Source organism: Cornus florida, unplaced genomic scaffold (assembly GCF_030987335.1).
Source record: "Cornus florida cultivar Cherokee Brave unplaced genomic scaffold, ASM3098733v1 CherokeeBrave_3.0.0_Hap2_Chr07, whole genome shotgun sequence".
Lineage (NCBI taxonomy): Eukaryota > Viridiplantae > Streptophyta > Magnoliopsida > Cornales > Cornaceae > Cornus > Cornus florida.
In genome coordinates, this window is record NW_026775577.1 from 27,589,430 (window position 1) to 27,612,887 (window position 23,458).

The window sequence follows — 23,458 nt, forward strand, 5'->3', positions numbered from 1 at the left end:
TTGGATGGTGCAAGCAGTAACAAGTCACTCAAAAAATTTTAGTTGTAATTTGTTGAAGAGAAAAGTCTGAAAAACACTCCTATAGTTTTAAATTTGTGTGAATTACGCTCCTATAGTTTAATTTGTTTATATAAATTCATACTAGATATGAAAATATGCAATTAAGCACTTTCGATCAGAATTACAGTGGACATTAGACGTTAATTGGGCGATATATGACCACTTTAAATTCTTTATTTAAAATTGTCCTTCTTATATTCCTTTACTATCCCTCACCATATATTTACATTTGTATATATTTATATATATAACCCTAATCTATCTCTCCCTCCCTCATTTCATAACTGTGGTTCTCTGGAATCAAGTCTGGTTCCTAGTAGCAGCAAAATTTATTTTGAAACCTGCTTTAGGTGAATGATCTGAATTAGAAAAGAGCTTCCTCTTATTTTTGGCAATGGATTGTCAGACTCTAGTTCTTGGCTTTGTGTTAAGAGAAGTGGAAGGATTAAAGTCATCCACCACAGCCTCCACCACACCCAGCGGTGCATTCTGCACCGTAGGCACTTGGCTCACCTGCAGAATTTTTGTCTCTGGATGCACCTTCTGCACAAGAGAAGATTATGGCTGAGATGAGGGATAATGTGATATGATTGCCCAGAAGACATATTCATCACTTTAGTGACTTCTTTTTTGACTCTATCAAAGTCTTCTCCGCTTAATCTTTATGTGATTCTTCTTAGTTGCATCAGGATTGGCAGGCATAATGTACACTCAAGTTTTGTCATTAAGATGGTGGGTCAACTCAACCACTATGAATTTGATGGTTGGTTCCATGCAGATCCCTAACTTGAAACGACGTGGTACTGACAAAGGGGTTTTTTTTTTTTTTTTTTTTTTTTTGTCTTTTTCTATTTTTGTTATTTTATTATTATTTTTAAATCATAGATAGAGGGCTATTTTAGTCTTTTTGTAGCTTCGGTACCGGTCAATAGAGGTCAAAGGCCAAAAGACACTAATCCGCACTATTTTTAATGTACAGGAAGGTGAACAAACAACAAAGAGTTATATTACTATATCGATACCAGAGGAGTGAAATCTGCATGCGACCTTTTGTTAAATGACAAATTATATAAATTATTAAAACACGTCTCTATTTTATTCCTAGTATTTGCATTTTGTTAAATTTTGTGTAGTTAAAATGTTATATCAATCAGAATTTTTCTCTTAATACTTCATCATGGTAAAAATACATATCAATCTGAAAGTACAATCTAAGTAATCAAAATTTTGTTTTTAAAAAATTGAAACAATTATTGAATAAAATTTAATTTTTTAATTAAATTTTTTTACTTGTAACTTATCACTTCCTCTTCTCAATAAATTTTTTTTTTTCTTTTTCATATCAACGTTTATAATACTTATTTAGGTTCATTTTTCTCATTTTTTGGACTGAATTTTCCTCAATATATACTAGTAAGGATAATATTATAAAAAAATATCATATTACAATTTATTTTAAATTTTTATAATTTTTAATACTTATTTAGGTTCATTTCTCTCATTTTTTGGACTGAATTTTCCTCAATATATACTAGTAAGGATAATATTATAAAAAATATCATATTACAATTTATTTTAAATTTTTATAATTTTTAACTACATAGTACTAGTTTGGCTCCCAACTCTGCAATGACAAATTTGTTATTATTATTATTATTTTTATATTTTTGTCATTGACAAGAAACTCATATATCCACTTTACAATGATCCCATTAGAGGTGGGATCATCCCCATCGTAGTCATTGATCACGTGATTTAGAGCAGAGCCCATGGAGTATTCTTGGTCTCGGGTCAAATGAGAAGAAGATGAGGGCTTTTCTGATTGATCTTGGCCTGGTTTTGGGTTCGTAGTGGATTTCTAAACTTCCATGGGGTTGATCTTGAAGAAAGAGAAGAAATTTTGCCATAAAAACTTCCCCATGGAATGCGGAGGATTTCATATGCATGTTTGCATCCTTAGAGCATCTTCAATCCATTGCTATATGTGTTGCCATTTCTAAAATATAGCAGGAGATAGTAAAAATGGGTTCTCCAATGCAATGCTACATGGGCTGCCAAATTTTAACTTTACCAAAATTTATGCCATTTGTAGCATAAGAAATAACTACTGTTATTTCAGAAAAAGCACAGAGACAGAGAGGGGGGGGAGGGGGGGGGGGGGGAATATGGGTTTTGATTTTCAGAGAGAGAGATATATATATTGTGTGTATATATATATATATATATATACATATATTTAAAAAAGAGCATAAAAAAATTTACTAAATAGGATTTAGTTTGCAAAATAAGAATTACAGACCTTGATTAGTTGATTTAGAAAAAAAATTAAAACAAAACCCATACGTACAAGTTAGCAGTTGCAGAGAGAGAGGAGGCAAGCTTGAGAGTTGAGAGACAGCGGCTGAAGCTTGCGAATGGCGAACCCGAACTGGAATAGCGGGCGATGGAAATTGAAAAATATGGGTTTTGAACTTCTGATTCTTGTTGATTTTGTAGGTTGCAGTTGCAGATAGAGAGAGAGATGGGGCAATTTCAGAGTTGAGAACGAGAATAGAGATGGAGGCGATTGGGGAGGCTGAAATGATTTGCCCTAAAAATATATATGACTATTTGGGAGGTTGAAATGATTTGCCCTAAATATATATATATATATATATATATATATATATATATATATATATATTTGGTCATTTTTTGACCAAATATTTTAGATTTTTGATTCTTTTTAATTAAGTTTAATTTAATTTCCTTCTAATGTCTACAACTTGACTTGGAATGTGCCTAATATTAATATTACTGATACAAATATGAATGGTGGGAGTGGTAGTTGAAAAAGAATAGTGATTTTATCAAAAAATAGCATTTTGCATAAAATGCATCATTGAAGCAAAATTGCTAAAATGTAACATTTTTTGACACTGTAGCACTGTTAAAATATAGATTTGACATTCGAATTTAGCATTTTAGCATTGGAGATGCTCTTATATAGGTTAACGAAGTAAACGTGGCGCCAACTTGGCACGCGCTAGTTGATAATTGAAAAAGAGACAAGATTAGGCTGGAAAGTGAGTTTTTGATTTGGGTTCAGATGGTGACAAGGACAGATATATTGGAAAGCTAGACAGGCAAGATCTTCAGAGGGTCTGAACGAATCATATTAGTGCATCGGGGTATGGATTCAAATTTTCTTTACCCAACTTCATGACTTAAATCTCACTTAAATCATGGGAGTAGAGCCGGCCTTGAGTGGTGTGGGCAGTGACCGGCCATCCAAAAAAATTTGTGAGGTAGGACAAAATTTTAATTTGTGGGGGTAAGTTTATATAGTAGGTGACCCTATAAAGCACAGACACTTCTATAGAGTTGTACTTGTGTTTTACTCGTGTCAGATATCGACACTCTTCGGACACTCTTCTAATACGTGTCTGGCACTTCATATATGTGTCCATAAATAAAAATTAATTTTATTATTTCGGACACTTCGTCGACGCTTCCTGGATACTTCGCCGAAACTTTCTTGATACTTCCTAAATATTTCTAACACAAGTCTACCAAGTAATCTTGAAAATAATATGAATACTATAATAACAAAGTAGTGAAATAATTGTATGTATGATATAAAACTCATTACAATAATGACATAATTTCATTTTCTAATTAATTCATGCATTTAATAGTATAGAAATTATAAGTGAATTAAAGTTTTATAATACTGTTACTGAATAACTGTATAAAAATGAAAATTTATATTTATATGCAACCGTGTTCACGTCATACCCGTGTCTTACTTTTTTAAAATTTGACATGTCAACATATTTATGTGGTATCATGTCCCGTATCCGTTTCTGTACTACATAGAACTCCATTTTTATAATTTTAGTGGGGCCATGGCTCCCCCAAATTTTTTCAAAATTTTTCTTTATGCCCCTTCAAAAATATTACTCCGTATTTTATATAAATACCTCCATTTGTGGCCCCAAAATTCATTTAAATATTTAATTGGCCCTAATAATAATGAATTTAAAAATAATTATAAATTGTTTCATCTCAATATTCATATAAAATTTTGATTTTGACATTTTTAGCCTACTTTTAAAAGCTTAAATCTTGTCAAATAAAAATATAATTTCATTATTATAAATTTTATTCCAATATATCATTATTTTATTTACGTTTATACATACACAAGTATAATATTCATTATATGAATTCAAGAGAAAAGAAAAAATCACATTAATGCCTCTTCATGTTTAATAAAAATACATGAGCCTTCCTTATTAGTCATTTTCATCAAGATGACAAGAATGCCAATAACAATAATATAATCCATGTATGATATATTTAGTTGTCATTTGTTGTATGACAAATTACATAAATTATAAAAACACGTCTCTATTTTATTCCTAGTATTTGCAATTTGTTAAATTTTGTCTAGTTAAAATGCTACATTTTTTCTCTTAATATTTCATCACGGTAAAAATACATATCTTTCTGAAAGTAGAATCAAAGTAATAAAAATTTTGTTTTTCAAAAGTTGAAACAATTATTGAACAAAATTTAATTTTTGAATTATGTTTTTTTCTTTATAACTTCTTTTTACCTGTAACTTACCACTTCCTCTTCTCTATAATTTTTTTTTTTTCTTTTTCATATCAACGTTTATATATACTTTTCTAGGTTCATTTTTCTCATTTTTTGGATTGAATTTTCCTCAATATATACTAGTAAGGATAATATTATAAGAAATATCATATTACAATTTATTTTTAATTTTTATAATTTTTAACTACATAGTACTAGTTTGGCTCCCAACTCTGCAATCACAAATTTTTTTATTTTTTTTTTATTGTTGGTCATTGACAAGAAAAGTACTCACACACCCACTTTGCAATGACAAGTTTCAAATTTCTGGCTCTGCCTTGGCCACAGTGATGCAAAATAGATTATTAAAATTTATATGGTTCATTTGGACTACCAGTAGTTCAAACAGTAGTGCTAATACGATTTTTGATGTGTCAACCCGTGATGACCTATTTTTGACCAACATGGTACAACAATCAATACTCATTAGCTGTATGTCTAAGCTAGCTTGTTAGAGCATTTCTAATAGTATGTTAAAATATTATTTTTGTGTAAAATATACACTGTTACATATGATGTGTAATTTTTTTTTTTTTTTATCTTCAGCAGTTTGTTAAGATATACTGCCACGTCACCAATGTGATGTAGAATAGATCATTAAAATTTATATGGTTAATTTGGACTACCAATAGTTCAAACAAAAGTGCTAATACGATTTTTGATGTGTCAACTCGTGAGGACCTATTTTTGACCAACACGGTACAACGATCAATACTTGTTAACTATATGTCTTTGCTAGCTTGTTAGAGCATTTTCAGTTGTCTGTTAAAATATATTTTTGTGTAAAATATACACTGTTACGTATGATGTGTACATTTTTTTAATCTCCAGCAGTCTATTAAGATACAATGCCACATCACTAATGTGTAAAATTATTGTATATTTTTCACAATATTTTTACACAATCATATCAGCATATTTCATTTCTCCTCCCTCTTTCTCATTCCATTAAAGAATCAATCATATATTAAATAAGTATGTAAAAGTTATGTGGGTCTTGGCATGACACATAGTTGGTTGTTATTGGGAAATATATTTTTACACAAAAGGTATAAAACAACCGTTAGAGCTAAAAATAAATAATCCAAAATTTTGTATAAATACCAACGGATTAGAGGCCTAACGGTATCAGCCTCTTACTTCCCAAAAGTAGGTTCGGGGTTCGAGTCTCAGAAGAGACATGTGTGTGTGAGTACCAATTAGAAAAAAAAAAATTGTGTAAATTTATTATGACACAGTATATTTACACAAAAAAAAAATATATATACATAATGGTTAGAGATGCTCTCACCTTTTGAAAACTAAAATTTTTAACAAACTTAAGTTATCATGAATATATATATATATATATATATATATGTTTTGATATTAACTTAATTTATAACATAGAATATTAATTTTTATATTTTTTGGAAATGATTTTTAGAAATAATGCCAAATTTGAATTATTTTAGAATTTGTATACCTAGTAATTGCAATATACGCCATGTTTTAAATATTCATCAATAAAAATGAGGTTTCTAAATATTTAATTTCATATCTTCCACTTGGTCACGCAAAAAATTTTCCTTCCCAGAGGCTCCAACTTGCTGCCATTTCAGCCCTTACCTGAGATTTGGACACGTCAATGATTTCATGTATTTTTCATTTTATTTTTCACTGCAGTAAAATAATAATTTGGTTAAAGTTTATATATAATATTTCATTTGGATCAGATTGAGGTCTAAAAGGAGAGAAATGGCCGGCGGTCAATTTTAGATTGCTCATGGTGTGTGTTAAAGGACAAAGAGGAGAAAGATAGAAGAGAAGAAGAGCTACAAAGAGAGAGTTCAGTTGATGCCTTCCATTAAAAATTATTCAAAGCAATAGTGTTGAAGTCTCACAACCTTATTTTAACGATCAAGAACTTGACCAATTCCACAAGAAGACTGATATTTCATGTTCTCAAAGGTTGGATTCAACTAAAAATAAAGAAAATAATAGTAACTAAGGATTATCAATATTTTACTAGACTCGCCCTACAATTCATATCTCATTTATCTTTTCTTGAGTTTCTTGTTTATGTAATACATTTTTCGTTACTGTTAGGGTATTTGACAAAGACAAATCTCAAGGAAAGTAAGTGAAATTATGAAAATGAATAAAATGTTAGTTTTGCCATTCTAATATCTAAAATGACATTGTGAAGGAAAAAATTTCCACCAATAAAACATGACACCCGACAAGCTCCACATCACCAAAATTAATCATTCCAGTGGTAAGTCAAACATTAACCAGACAAATTCAAAAGGAAATCAAACCTCACTATGCTTGCACTAACGGGAGAAATATAAGTAATACTCTTACAAACAATCTCGAATAGAATCTCAAATCCTATCAAATCAAGTAGTAGGAAAATAAGGTCAATGAGTTGAAAAATTGATCTATAAATATATGAAGAAGTAACATGGAAAAAATACACAAAAAAAATAGGGAGAATCACTCATCGAAATTACGTTCGACCTGATTCTCACACGCTTCATGTTGCCGAAATACTTATGCAACCTAGATAATCTTAGGTTCGGTTACATTATCTCAATATTCATAATAGTCTTTTGCTCTATTTTTAAGTGTAATTGGTGTAAGATTGTTCCATTTTTATACATGCAAATTTTTGCACCTACAAACATTCTTAACCTCATACAATTCATAGGCAAAACGGTAAAATAACACACTACCGTTATCAAGTTGGAAGAGCATTACTAACAGGAGAGATAAGTAAAATTATGAAATGTAAAATAAGTTTATATAGGATATTAACAAGCCTCAAGGAAAATAATAAAATTTACCCAAATAATAATAATAATAACAAATTAAGGTAAAGTGCAAAAAAACCCCTTGAACTATAATCATTTTGAAAATAACCCCCCTGAAGTTCCTAGACTTAAAAAATGTTTCCTTGGAGTATTGATTTGTTGCAGTTAAGAACAAATTCATTGCAAAAGACTATTATACCCTTTCTCAATAAATTTGCTATTTCTTATAAAATTATTTTTATTATTTATAATAAAACTTATTATATTTAGTTTAAAAATTTTTACCATGGAAAAATACTTTGTACCTTCTTTTTCTTACAAAATATAGATGAAAAATTAATAATTACTTAAATAAAAAATACCTTATTTTTAATGTAATATATTCATAAAAAATTAAGAAATTAATTAAATTATTTTAAAATTTTCTACTTAGGATTTTTATTTAAACATTTAATTTCAAAAATTAAAGGTAAAACTATATGCTAATTTAATGGAGAATATGTGACCAAATTAGAATCAATTTTTTTCATAATTTATTTCAATAAGAAAAATAAATTAAGTGTAATTCAATAAAAGAAGTATTATGGTCATTAAATAAAATATAGTCTAGTCATTAAAACATTTTATAACAAAATGTGATAATTCAAAAGGAATTATGCATAAATTATACTTCAGACAATTATTTACAAATTCACATATGACTCGAGGTTTTTTCACTAACCCAATAAACAATCTATCATGTTTTAATGTATCAATAAGGAAGGGAATGAGTAGATAATGGTATGGAAGTCATTTTTTTTTATGCTCGTGGTTCCATAATAACGACCAAAGATCTTATATTATGTGAGTTTGTGCAGTGGATCGAATAAATTGTAGGAAGTTTAAGTTTTTATCTAGAAAGGATATAATCACGTGTCTTTCTATTTAATCAGCTTTACTTAAATTAGCAAATAATTAAACAATAACATGCAAAATAAAAACAAGTAGAACAAATAAAGCTTGAGACATTACACCAAGATTTTTAGGGAGAAAATCCCAATTGGCAGAATAGACCAATTGTTGTGGGAAAAACCTTATGGACTGTGCAGTCCAAAGCAAAACGATCCACTATGTTTGAAACAAAGTACAATGGACTTTGACTCGGGCTCACACACTATTGTTCTACCAAAAACCAATTGCTGACAATCCTTGGCTTTGTGACGTCCTGTCCAACAACTCTTGACTCCAGGCTTATACTTGATCTTTATAGAAGGATTGCTGGTAGATCAAACAACACTCCTCGAATGCTTTGGCCGTTCCAAAGTGTGATCGCTTCACCCCTTTTCTCCAATATCTTAATTTGTTGTAGAATAAATAGATTTTCTTTCTCTAATCGTTGTAAATGTAATATTCAATAGACTTTGAACACGATCAGGAATTGAACAACACTTTAAAATCACTCTTAAGTTTATGTGTGTGCTCAAAAATAAAATCAGAAAAATCAAATTGATTTTTTTGAATAAAATCTCTTAAAAAGGCTTTTAATGAAATTAGAAGTTTTAATGCAAAAGCCGTATCAACTTAGATGAGAAACAAGATTTATATGGACTTTCAAAAACCTAGATATGCATATAAAATAAGTTAATTTCATGCATAGGTCTTTTGGGAATAAATCGATCTATATCAAACAGAAAGTTTAGATAGAATAGGAAACCAAGTTACCTTAAACTGCAGGAGGGCTGAACTGGTTTAAAGTCCTTGTACTGGTTCAAGTTGGCCAATGTTGAATTGAATATGAAATATGAATCTTGAACCGGTTCAGCTACACGGAACTGGTTCAAGTTAGCCAGACTTGAACAGGAGGATTAAAAACTCAGAAAATTTTCAAATTTGAGCATTACCATGTATGTAAATGTCCTAACCTTCTAAGGTATTGTTCATACCTTTTTTGTATACCTCAATCTATAAAACACGAACAACTTTTTAATTCCGCAACCGATCTTGATCTTGAATTCTAAACTTGAAAATACAACTTGGACGGACTTATTTTAACACCAAAATTAGCCAATTACCTGGTGGGTTCCCTCGGGGGTCGTACCCCGAAGTCCAACAGTTTGTCCACCAAAAGATAATGGTGTAGAGCTATGATGAATGTGGCCAAGTTTTACATTTAGAAATTACCACTACTACCTTTCACTAAAAACATAGTTAGAGCAAGTAGGAATCGTCCCAAGGGATTGATGGGTCGTATTAGGCTGTGGAATCGAGATTAGGGTTAGTAGGTCGAGTGATCAAAAGATTGGTTGGTGATTGAATTACACTAAGATGCAATTTATACTAAAGTAGGCAATTAAATGTAATGGAGAGAAAATAAGAGAGAGATCTTGGGGTTTAGAGATCACTACTAAGCATAGCTTTTCTACACCCTTAATGAATAATTAATGAGGGGGAAAACATGTATTACAACAAAGTGTGTGTGTGAGATTGTTTTAACAAGCATGGATGACAAATTAAGCATATATTGTCTAAGCAACATGATGGATAGTACAACATATCAAATTAAGCCATTAATCATTTTTTTAAGCTCATAATCCAAACACATCACAAGATTAGAGATATATGTTACTTGCTTTCATAAGTATGGAATATTAAACAACAAGCATGGATTGTCCTCCCATTTAACATCTAAACTACAACTACACTACAATTAAGCTAATGACATGAAATTAAACTAATTAAACTAAGGGAGAGATACAATTCATCAAGAAATGAGTATGAACCATCAAATAAACCACAAGAACATTCCATTAAGCACTATATCTTGACAATCTCTAGATCTATAGCATTAATACACATAGACATGCATCAACAACACATGAAATAGAGGCAAACACATGAACATCTATTTTAGCATACATAGACATATAGATAGAATAAAATGATCAATTGGAAGCATTAAACCATACAAATCATTGAATAAACAAGATCTATACATATAAAAGTATCAAAACATGTATCACAATATAAATCCCCTCAAAAATACATAAATCAAGATGTAGAGAGCATGTTTAGGGCTACCTCTAGCCCCAAGAGGATGTCTAGTCACACATGGATGACGTCCTCCAACCCTCAAGGGCTAACTCCGTGGTAGAGATTGCTCCTCTTCTTGGTTGATGGAAGAACTCCAAGCTTGTGTCTCTAGCCTCTTCCTTTCTTTTCTTCGTCACTAAGAATATGAAAATTGTACCTCCCAAGTGTCTAAAGTCTCTCTCAAAAAGTGGCTCATATTCGTTATATAGGTAGGTCAAATATCACCCCAAATGAGCTAGGCTCGTACACCAATATTCCTCCAATGATTGGATATGAGACAAATTTTAATGAGCTGGAATTTGGATTTTCTCAGGATTTGGGAAGTTTGATCGATCGAACTTGTGGTAAGATCGATCGAACATAGCTGATATCTATCGAATTTAAGCTGGATCGATCCTCTATGGCTGCGCCTTTTTGGATAAAAAACAAATCTGAGATATTTTGAAGATATGTTTGAGAAAGAGATAAATGTGGTAGGTAGGGTGGTACAAGTGGATAAGATGGAATCTTTTCGATCGATCGGAAGAAAGTTGGATCAATCGAACTTTGTGGGATCTTGGATAAGGACAAAAGAGCTTGGATCCATCTTGAAATGCAGAGATCGATGAACTTTCGATCAATCGAGTATTTTCTGAGATCGATCAAACTTGTTGGATTTCCAGCACTTGCTTCTTTTTGCTCCTACTTTGCTCCTTTCTTTGATTCATCTCAAGATTGCTTCAATTATGCTCTTATTTAGCTGAGTTAGCTTATTTTGGGGATGAGTACCTGAAAATGGAAATAATACAAAATCAATTTAAAGCAGGAAAATAAGATAGATAAAGGTCCTAGAATACCTAAGCTTAAGGGGTTTAAATGCGCACTTTTCAGCTCTCAACACACCCCCAAACTTAAATATTGCTAGTCCCTAGCAATGAATTAGAAAGTAAATGAATGAAATGAACAACTATACAACTATGAACTAGAAAGCAATAAATTGATAACGCCACTTTCGTAGGGAACACGATTACATTTAGCACATGCAACAAGCCTTTTAAACCCCTAGGTTACCCCTAGTAGACGAGTGAAGTCTCGTGAGGGTTTCCAGAAATGTTACCTACAAACATTAAGCTCATTCTTTCAAAAGAGATACCAATATTGCAAACAAGCATTGGGAGAAAACTACCTCAAGTATGCAATTCTTCAACCGTTTCCTAGTAATCTCCCAAAATTTCAACATTAAACAAGCAAGTATGGTTCTCCACACATCAAGAAAATGATCATGCAAATCAAAACAACTCTAGAATCCTTTTTGAGTGAACCGGCATCAAATATGTTACTATCTTAGCCAACTAAAGAAATGATCACATCCTTACCTTCAAACTAGCACACAAATCTAGTACCGATCATCAAAACAAAGAATGGACCTTTTATTAAAACTTTATTGTTCTAGGTGCGCTTATTCTTTTCACTCATTTTTTTTTTTTTTTTTTTTTTTATAGGATCAAAGATGGAAGCATGGTGCAATGTGTTGATCTATTAAGCTTTTTAGTGATCCATGAGGTCAAGCGTTAGGTCAATGACTCCCAAACCAGACGGCTTTAGGGCACTAGGTGTTCAAACACCCCTAAGGACTTACAAGCTTAAATCAACTAGGTTACAAATCAAAACAACCTCCATCTAATCATTTCCCACTTCTCACCTTTTGGGAGAAGTCCTCACTTTTTTATTACTTTTGCAACTTCTTTTTTTTTTTTTTTTTTAGACAAGTTCAATTATTAACCTAGAGTTTGGGCCCTTCACCTTTCTGCACGAGAAATTCAGTACTTGATGAGGCTAGAATCCCAGCTACTTAGTGAAAAGGGATTATTATCCACCATTATCAAGAATGAAAGCTTTCAATGCACTACTAGCCCAATTGGGATATAACCAATTCAATAATCAACAAAGCATGTACCCCACAAATGAATGCTAGTGTGCGTCTGTGCTAATATAGAATACTAGAGTGAATCTCAAAATAATCACAAAATCAGGATGATGTGGACCACAAGTGCAAGCATGATATCAATCTTTTGAAAAATTTACCCCTAAATGGCATGCACAAGGCATACAAGGAGTATTGGACTCTTAAGTCAAGCAATTTTTAAATTTTAAGCAATATAGTCCTCAAAAGATCAAAATCATAACTAGTTATGGATCAATCATAGAAAATTCCTCAATTACATAAGTCATATTCAAAATTTTGAATTTAAAGCAAACACTGAAAATCACACTATTACCCTCAAACTTAAATGGCACAGTGTCCTCAATATGCAAAGGGAACAAAAGGAAAGAGTATACTTGTGCAACTATAGCAAAGAATAGCCGGGACAGAAGTATCCAAAGTAGGTGGTATAACCCCCCCAAACTTGGGATTAACTATGGTCCTGAAAATTTGGCACTTGGATAAAACTCATCAGATAACAAAAGGGATAATAACAGTGCAGAGTGGACATGCAAATGTAAATGGGATAGCAACTGAAAATAGAGAGATGTATAAGGGTGGTCCTGAAATTTTGGGCAGTACTCTCTCTCACAGAAATCACTGGGATGCACCTGATGGAATCAATTACGAACAGATATATCAATGCAAGGTATGACATCCAAAATATAGCATGTATAAACAGAAATAATATACATCATATCACAGTATCGGGGCCAACAGACTGGCCGCAAAAATAGAGTAACAGTAATAATGTATCATAGATATATAAAATGACAAGAGTAAAGGGATAGAGAGATCAGGAAGAAGATGTATGACGGGCAGGGCGTGCTCCGCGGATATCTAGAGATAAGTCTCGCAACGCAGCCATGACATCGGTACGGAGAGATGAAATGTCAGCTCGGATGGAGATAGCATCCTCTCGGATAGAGATCGTGTCGGCGCAGATAGATACTACAGTATCCTCCAAAGCCTGGAGTTGCTCTCCAAAGCCAGGTGTCTGTGCTGGAGCCTCAGGTACCGCTGGAGCGAGAGAATGATGATCCCGAGCCTGCTCCTCATCCTGAATGGGTGACCCAACTGGAGAATGATGCTCCTGGTCCTCTGCAGGCTGCTCTAAGTCAATGTCCATGTGCGTAGCAGCCAGATCGACTAGTACATCGTCCGCCGCCTACGCTGTTGTTGCTGCTACTGCCTGCTCCATCTCCTCTCTCTCTAACTCCTCAGCTGTCTCGACAGCGTCGTCTTGTAGGCTCTTGATAAAAGCCTGGTAGCTCTTATCCCAATCCTTCTTCTTGAATAAACAGGCCCCATACTCAGTACGCTCTCGTGGCTCAGAACGGAAGGGATAGCGCTGGTCTCTCAGAATCTATGTGATGAGATGGCCGAATAGGAGAAACTTAGCCCTTTTGGGCTTGGCCTTCTGATATGGTCAACATATAGCTTCATCATAACGCTCCAGATAAGCGCAGGAATGGACAGCCAGTGCCCTGCATAGAAGCGTATAAAGCTGTAAGATAGTCGCCGCGCCTCTGTATCTTGTGGCCGGCCATGAAAACATTTTGGTATAGCACCGAATCGAAAAACCATAAGTCATCTGGCAGATAAGTCCTAGTGGCGAAAATCTCACCACCGGCATAGTGACCTGTAAGTGCAACGGCCATGTCTGCATAGGAGGGCCTCCATAGAGTAGGATAGGTATCCTGGAGATCGGGAGGGCAGACGTGTGGACAACGGCAAGATTTGGAAAGAGTGTCCACCATGATAGTGATAGGGTGGCCATCGACGGTAGTCCACAGCTCTACCAGGTTACTCGGGGCAGGTCGGAGGTTCTGGAAGAACATCCGGACCAACCTCGGGTACACTGGGTATGTGATAGGGGCTGGTATGGTTGAGATGCCCCTCCGGTCTATATCATCATTTGTTATTATAGTAAGAACAAATCGGGAGAAGTAGTTAATGTCAAAGACAGACTCATGCGCCGCTCGAAGGCGTGAGTACCTCGGCAATGGCCGGTCTAAGTGTTGGGCTGGTGGTGGTGATGGAGATGGTATGTGCTCAGCCTCAGCGTCAACCTGTAAAGAAGATGCCTCAGCTGAAGACTGTAATCAACTATCAGGGGATGGAGACTGAGGTGGAGGCTCTGCTGGTTCCTCCTGAATGGGGTCCTGGGCGTGAGATGGATCTGCCTTGTCGTCCAAACTCCGCCTGGCCCTGCGGTGATAATGTCCGCAAGCAACAATCTTGACCCTAGCCATGGCCTACAAAATAAAAGGAAAACTTGCAAAAAGGAAGTTAGTGCCAGTATAAAGAATTAAAGCACAATTTATAGAATCATGTATGTCAAATAAGATAAACAAAACAGATAAGGAACATGAATCTATGCAAGTGACAAGGAATGATTGACATGATGTGAAGCATGCTAGATAGTTTAAGTATTGAATTCATCCAATGTGGAAAACACAGGCATTGGGCATGTATGAGATAGCATGAAACACAAGAGATGGTATGTGAAATGTGTGAAGTAAATCTGTGAAGTTCGATCGATCACAAAAATGTGAGATCGATGCAAGTTCGATCGATCGAGAATAAGTGAGATCGATCTATTACAGATCAATCGGAGAAAAAGTTCGATTGATCGAACTGTGAAGTGAAACTCAAAAAGTCACAGATCTGTGATCGAACTGTGAAGTGAAACTCAAAAAGTCACAGATCTGTGACGTGGATGGCACGGGGCCTTCACGAACATGGTCGTGGGCCCATCTACACAACAAAGCATTAACATCGGTCACTTGATTCGGCCCATGACCCCCGAAATCAAATCAAAAATCAAAAACGTATAAAACCATATATACATATATATGCACATATATACAAAGCTTCAAAACGTCATCAATGGCAAGATTCATCTTCAAAACACTTTAGATCTAACATTTAGAGCATGGATTCATGAAATTAAGGCTTAAATCAAAAAAATGGGTTCAGATCTCACCTATAAATCAAGAGGGAAGTTGAGATGCGAAAGGGTGAGATGCGAATTAGATCTACGATGGAGGAGAGGGAGAATCGACGCTTGGGATGGTCGCTGGAGTCTCGCCGGAGATGGAGAAGATGGGTTGTGCAACGACGAATGGAACGAGGGTTTGAGAAGGTGTAGATCGATCTTTGAATCGATCTACAAACCCTTGACTTGATTTTTAAAAACATTCCTGAACTAGTTCGATCGATCGAACTGAAATCTCATATCGATCGAACTGTGATCAATCTCTCCTCACTAAAAGACAAATTGTTTTTGAAGCTTTTTGAAATTTTTATTTTTTTGAATAAATAAAATAAAATATTTAATTATTTAATTATTTAAAATTTAAAATTCAAAACAAAAAAAAAATTAAACTTAAAACAAAACAGTAATTCAAAAAACAAAGATCGATCTCTCCAAGATCGATAGAAGAATGATTCCGATCGATTAAACATGCAAAAACCTGCAAACATGTTCAATCGATGGGACAGAGAGCTGAAATATGCAGGTTCAATACAGGTTCAAAAAATTTGTAAGTGTTGAGACTGCAGATCGATCCAAGATGAAGTTGGATCGATCGAATAACTGAAGATCGATCTAGGAACAAGTTCAAACGATGGGACAGAGAGCTGAAATATGCAGGTTGGATGCAAGTTCAAAAATTTTCTAAGTGTTGAGACTGCAGATCGATCCAAGATGAAGTTGGATCGATCGAATAACTGAAGATCGATCTAGGAACAAGTTCGAATGATGGGATAGAGAGCTAAAATATGCAGGTTTTCCTCGATCGATAGGACAGAGGATGATTTGGATGCAGGTTAGAAGTTCGATCGATCGAACTCATTTTGAGATCGATCGAACTTATGCAAAATGCTTAATTCCAATATGAAAGTGCATGCAATCCTAATCACAGTTCCTAGCAATGCAAATGAACCCAAAGCCAATATCCAGACTTCACAAGAAATGAAATTAAAGATAGAAATGAGGGAGGAATAGGGTTTTGACACTCTACGAAATGCCTTGCTAGTCTTTAACGTCTCTAGCAAGGCGTTGGGCTCTTTTAGCCCAGGTCAAACATTTTGTAGTGCATCCCCTCCTTGATGGGGTGATAAGTGCTTTGAACTCCACCCAACAAATGGTTCTTTAAAGAACTTGTTAGATTAAGCTCAAAAGAAGTTTTCGGTCCTTGGTCAAAACAATCTTTGGGCTTCCATGTCCTTTCAAAGCAAGAATTTGAAACAATTTTCTTAGAATGCAGGGTTGAAGATGAACTTTTTGAAACTTCGTTCTTACACAAAAACTCAATTCCTTCACATTTAAGGTCATGACATTTCTCCACAACATTAACTTCTTCATGCTTGTCAAATGAATTGGGGGTCGGATTGAAGATATTCAACTTCACCTTCATGTAGCCAAATGAAATCTTCATTATCTCCGTCCTACAATTAATGTTGGCATTCACGGTTGCCAAGAAAGGACGGCCAAGGATAACGGGAATTTGGCTCTTAGGATTCGGGACCGGTTCCGTGTCAATGATAACGAAATCAACGGGGAAGAAGAATTTATCAATCTTAATCAATACGTCCTCAATGATACCCCTAGGCTTTTTGATGGATCGGTCGGCAAGTTGCAAAACCACCGACGTCAATTTCAAGTCTCCTAAGCCTAATTTGACATATACCGAGTATGGAAGAAGATTAACACTTGCTCTTAAGTCAAGAAGAGCCCGATTAATGATATGATCTCCAATAATGCATGAAGTGGTAGGTGAACTGGGTTCTTTGAACTTTAGAAGAGTGTTATGCTGCAAAATTGAGCTTGCTTGCTCGGTTAAGACCACTTTCCTAGGTGTTTGGCTTTTGTTCTTCCTCTTTTGGGTGCATAAGTCTTTTAAGAACTTGGCATAAGCCGAAATTTGCTTGATTGCATCCAAAAGTGGGAGATTGACTTTCACTTGCCTAAACACATCTATAATTTCATTTGTTTTGGCCTTTTGTTTGTCAATTGAAATGGATCCTTTTAAGGCATCCAGGAATGGAGCTCTTGGCTCAAAAACATTTTCAAAAATTTTCTTTGAAGTCTCTTCAACACAAGAAGTTTTCAAATCATTTTGTAAATTTTTCTTTTCAAAAGCACTTTTCAAGATATTCTCATTTGAAAAATCATGCATATGCAATGAAGGAGGAATAGGATGTGAAACGGGACGGGTGTCAACTTGTGGTTGCACCGGTTCACTCTCTTCATTGGACATACCCACTTGGTTATCCACAATCTTCCCACTTCTCAAGGTAGTCATCGCATTGACATGCTCTATTGTGTGACCTTCCGATGAGGAATGAGTCTCCATAACACATTGTTGCTTTTGTGGGGCATTCAAGGCATTTTCCCTTTCTCTCTAGCATTTAAAGTACTAGCTATTTACCCCACTTGGGTTTCTAGCTTAGCAATGGATTGAGAATGAGAATGAAACAATTGAGTGTTCGCCTCTAGAGTGCCTAGAGCGGTCAAAACTTTCTCTTCAAAAGCGGGACTCCTAGCATTTCCTTAAGAATATGATGGTTGATTAGGAAAATGAAAATTAGAAATTTGATTTCTTTATGATTGAAATGGTTTATATCCTTGGGAACCTTGGCTTTGCATTGGAGATGGAACATATTTCCCTTGGAAACCACCTTGGGGAGGGTTTGAGCTTTCCCCTTGGTTTCTCCAAGAGAAATTCGGGTGATTCCTTCAACTAGGATTATAATGATTGCCATAAGGATTGTTCCCTTGATTAACAAAAGCTGAATTGACTTGTTTATGATGCTCATTTTGCACATGTCCATGGGGACAATTGGAAGTAAAATGTAAAACACTTGAACAAGTCATAAATGTCTCATTGGATGCATGATGGGAATGGTTAGGGATGGAAGATACTTGATTTGCTGAGTTTTGGTTAATCAAGAATTGATCAAACCTTTGAGATAAGGATTTCATCTCGGTGGCTATTTCATTGGAATGGTCGACTTGATGTAAGCCAACACTCTTCCTTCCACTTGAATTCCTACCATTCTTGGAAGATAAAGTTCGATGCAAGGAATTTTCACTCATGCTCTCATAAAGACGCCACACGTCATCCTCATGCCTATTAATGTAAGAACCACCCATGGAAGCATCAACCATGCCCTTGTAATTGTTTGATAAGCTCTCAAAGAAATATTGAACTAATTGCCATTTCGACATGTCATGATGTGGACATTTCCTAAGCAATTCATTGAATCTTTCCCATGCCTCATGGAACGTTTCCCCATCCCCATGTGAAAACTCTCGAATTGAGGTTCTCATAGTATTGGTCTTAGAAACCGGATAGTACTTTTTCAAGAACTCTTATTGCATTTCTGCCCAAAAAGTTATTAAAAAATGCCTAAAATTGTTAAACCAATATTTTGCCTTATCTTTAAGGGTGAATGGAAAAAGTTTAAGCCTTAAGACCTCTTTCGGCATGTCCGTGTATCTTACGGTGGAACATACTTCAAGAAACTCATCCAAATGCTTGTAAGGTTCTTCACTTGAAAGTCCATGATAGTTAGGATGCATTTTAATGGTTTGTGGTTTGATCTCATAGTGGTGTGCTCTAAATGGTGGCAATTGAATGCATGTGGGTACATTGTATTCATTAGGCGCGTAGTGATCTCTTAAAGCAAGGGGAGGATTAGCAATTGGAGGTGCAACATGGGCACCTTGATTGCCTTAAATGATAGGAGGTGGTGGAGCATAGATTGGCCTTGGCATTCCCAATGGAACCTGGCCTTGTTGTTATGGTAGGTGAATGAATGGTCTCGGCATGCCTAATAGTACTTGCATGTTATCATGATGCACATTGGGTAGAGGATACCTTGTTGGTCTATGTGACCAAGGTCCACCACATGGTCCTCATTATGTTTTTCCATTGATGAAATGGATTGACTAGAACTTCCTCTTCCCCAAGGGTTTCGAACAAAGGATTCAAGATGAAAATTTAGAGGGACAAGAGTAGGTTTCAATGATCTACGACCATGCATGCATAACAAAACACAACAAGCACCAAGTAATGAACAAACACTTCACCTTCGCAATAAATCGACAATCAACAAACTTCCTCCACATATAATGATCCCATACTCCCATGCTATCAACAATATGAAAGAAAAGTAAATTGCCTCCACGTGGGCTCACGATTTATCTAAGAATTGAAATACAAGCCTCCACGCGGGCCGACGATTTAACTAGAGATTGAGTTAAGAAAGAGCTCACAAAGGGTTCTTTAGCATTTCAATTTATTTTCAATTTTTAGCCTTGCAAATTTTTAGAATTTTGCCTGTTTCCTTTGCTTTGCTTAGCTCCTTGCTTGAAATACTCCTTTGTTCACTTTCTTTTTAATGCACCTAGTCAAACAAGAACCAACACAATGAGTAATCAAAATGAAAATGAAAACAAAGTAAAGATACGATCAAAAGAGTACTAATTCCTAATTGATTCCACAAATACGACGTTGCCTTCAATCAATCCCCGGCAACGGCGCCAAAAACTTGGTGGGTTCCCTCGGGGGTAGCACCCCGAAGTCCAACAGTTTGTGCACCAAAAGATAATGGTGTAGAGCTATGATGAATGTGGCCAAATTTTACATTTAGAAATTGCTACTACTACCTTTCACTAAAAACATAGTTAAAGCAAGTAGGGATCGTCCCAACGGATTGGTGGGTCGTATTAGGTTGTGGAATCGAGATTAGGGTTAGTAGGTCGAGTGATCAAAAGATTAGTTGGTGATTGAATTACACTAAGATGCAATTTATACTAAAGTAGGCAATTAAATGTAACAGAGAGAAAATAAGAGAGAGATATTGGGGTTTAGAGATCACCACTAAGCATAACTTTTTTACACCCTTAATAAATGATTAATGAGAGGGAAAACATGTATTGCAACAAAGTGTGTGTGTGTGTGTGTATGATTGTTTTAACAAGCATGGAAGACAAATTAAGCATATATTGTCTAAGCAATATGGTGGATAACACAACATATCAAATTAAGCCATTAATCCTTTCTTTAAACTCACAATCCAAACACATCACAAGGTTAGAGATATATGCTACTTGCTTTCATAAGTATGGAACATCAAACAACAAGCATAGATTGTCCTCCCATTTAATATCTAAACTACAACTACATTACAATTAAGCTAATGACATAAAATTAAACTAATTAAACTAAGGGAGAGGTACAATCCATCAAGAAATGAGTATGAACCATCAAATAAACATAAGAACATTCCATTAAGCATTATGTCTTGACAATCTCTAGATCTATAACATTAATACACATAGACATGCATCAACAACACAAGAAATAAAGACAAACACATGAACATCTATTATAGCATACATAGACATATGGATAGAATGAAATGATCAATTGGAAGCATTAAATCATATAAATCATTGAATAAACAAGATCTATATATATAAAAGTGTTAAAACATGTATCACAATACAAATCCCCTCAAAATTACATAAATCAAGATGTAGAAAGCATGCTTAGGGCTAACTCTAGCCCTAAGAGGATGTCTAGTCACTCATGGATGGTGTCCTCCAACCCTCAAGGGTTAACTCCATGGTAGAGATTGTTCCTTTTCTTGGTTGATGGAAGAACTCTAAACTTGTGTCTCTAGCCTCTTCCTTTCTTTTCTTCTTCACTAAAAATATGAAAATTGTGCCTCTCAAGTGTCTAAAGTCTCTCTCAAAAAGTGGCTCATATTCCTTATATAGGTAGGTCAAATATCACCCCAAATGAGCTAGGCTCGTACACTAATATTCCTCCAATGATTGGATATGAGACAACTTTTAATAAGCTGAAATTTAAATTTTCTCGGGATTTGGGAAGTTCGATCGATCGAACTTGTGGTGAGATCGATCGAACATGGCTGAGATCTATCGAATTTAAGCTGGATCGATCCTCTATGGCTGCCACTTTTTGGATAAAAATAAATTTGAGATATTTTGAAGATATTTTTGGGAAAGAGATAAATGTGGTAGGTAGGGTGGTACAAGTGGATAAGATGAAATCTTTTCGATCGATCGAAAGAAAGTTGGATCGATCAAACTTTGTGGGATCTTGGATAAGGACAAAAGAGCTTGGATCCATCTTGGTATGCTGAGATCGATGAACTTTCGATCGATCAAGTATTTTCTGAGATCGATCGAACTTGTTGGATTTTCACCACTTGCTTCTTTTTGCTCCCGTTCTTTAATTCATCTCAAGATTGCTTCAATTATACTCTTATTTAGCTGAGTTAGCTTATTTTGAGGATAAGTACCTGAAAATAGAAATAATATAAAATCAATCTAAAGCGGAAAAATAAGATAGATAAAGGTCCTCGAATACCTAAGTTTAAGGAGTTTAAATGTGCACTTTTCAGTGCTCATCATTACCTTAACTTAGCAAATTTCTTTTTTTTTTTTTTTTTTTTTTTTCTTTTCATGCTGATTTTTTTGAATTTTATTTTTAGCTCCATTATTATTATTATTATTATTTTACAATAACCTTTATAGCTCTTTAAGAGAAATATAAACTAGTCAACAATTCAGTGATTTTTAATCAATTTTCTCAGAGATAGACTAGTGCACAAAAAAAAAAAAAAAAAAAAACCTCTAGAGTATAAATATAAAAATCTCATCACCAAAGTAAATTATTTTTCATTGTACAGATTACAATATAAGAATCTATATATTTATAAAATCATCATGTGTCCCAATTTGCATTCACAAACAGATCATAAATTCAACTGAATGAAATTTTCACATATATTATGATGAAAAAGAATATTTGATCAATGTTTCAAAACAATAACCAAACCCTAAACTCTTAAAAAGTGAACCAATGGTAACAAAATTTTCAATAAACACATTCCATGATCACTCAACCATCTTAGGACTTAGTTTGACGGTTTGGCACCTTTTGGAAACTAGTTCCATAGAGTTAACTAGTACATAATTGACTAACTCATCTTTCTTAATCCACACAGTCTTCACTCTTACTTTTTTAAAAGATTTTTCAAATTTGACTTCCTTCTTAGCCAAATTCTAGCATTAGAATTTTTTGGTGAAACAAACCTCTTGTTCTTTTTATTATGCACCATATTCATAACACGAACCCCATGATTATAAATGTTAGAAAAAAAAAAAATTATTGCAAAAGCAATAATGTTGGTTATGTCCAATTCTACTATAAAAGTGCAATGCAACACATCAGGTATATAGGACATATTAGAATGCAATGAATCGACCAAAATAGGATTAGGCACATTTTGATTAACAAATTTCACAGAATCTATTTTTCCCTGATTACTAGACGAACCCTTAACAAAACCTAAACCTGTTTTATCATTCACACTCTTACCAATATTTATCATCTTGTTCATTTGACTTGTCTAGCTGTAAAAGCCATGAGCTTTTCTTGTGACCTTTTCAATTCAACATTACCATATTCAATTCTCAAAGCAAGATATTCATTAACAGGGTTAACTTTACTTACCCTGCTTTCAAGAGCTTTTACTTTTTCATTGAGATAAGAGATGAGTGAGTTGCTTTCAAAAGCCTTTCTTTTTCCTTCATCAATCTATTTTCTCAGTTCATCATTCTCTTCTTTTGCATGAATAAGTTCATTTGCTAACTTTTTAACAGCCAATTTGACTTGAACAGTTTTTGCAAACATCTTTTTTAATTTTTCTTCATTCATCTCACCCTATTGAACTTGTTCATCATGAATTTCAATGTTTTCATCATCTGAAATGTCAGAATCAAACAAAGTAACAATATAAGGACCTTTATCAATAAAAGTAACAAAAGAAAAATCATTGTAATCATCAATTCATTACCACTAGAAATAGAATTCTCAGAAAC

The 23,458-nt window shown here is 34.3% G+C and overlaps 1 protein-coding gene and 1 pseudogene across 1 annotated transcript; one reads left to right on the forward strand and one right to left on the reverse strand.

Annotated features, from left to right (window-relative positions):
- Window positions 1–511: 511 nt before the first annotated feature.
- On the reverse strand, window positions 512–1,831 carry LOC132316502 (uncharacterized). Its single transcript, XM_059814976.1, has 2 exons — window positions 1,763–1,831; window positions 512–640 (listed from the first exon to the last, which is right to left on the reverse strand). The coding sequence occupies exons 1-2, from the start codon at window positions 1,829–1,831 to the stop codon at window positions 512–514; spliced, it is 198 nt and encodes a 65-aa protein (XP_059670959.1).
- A 16,933-nt stretch (window positions 1,832–18,764) lies between these two features.
- On the forward strand, window positions 18,765–18,863 carry LOC132267769 (small nucleolar RNA R71; annotated as a pseudogene).
- Window positions 18,864–23,458: the final 4,595 nt, after the last annotated feature.

Excerpts from the sequence above, each read along its gene's own strand:
- LOC132316502 (XM_059814976.1), bottom strand. The coding sequence starts at position 1,831 with ATGGGCTCTGCTCTAAATCACGTGATCAATGACTACGATGGGGATGAT. Across the intron at positions 641-1,762 it reads CCACCTCTAATGGGATCATT|TTATCCCTCATCTCAGCCAT; the intron begins GTAAAGTGGATA and ends AATCATATCACA.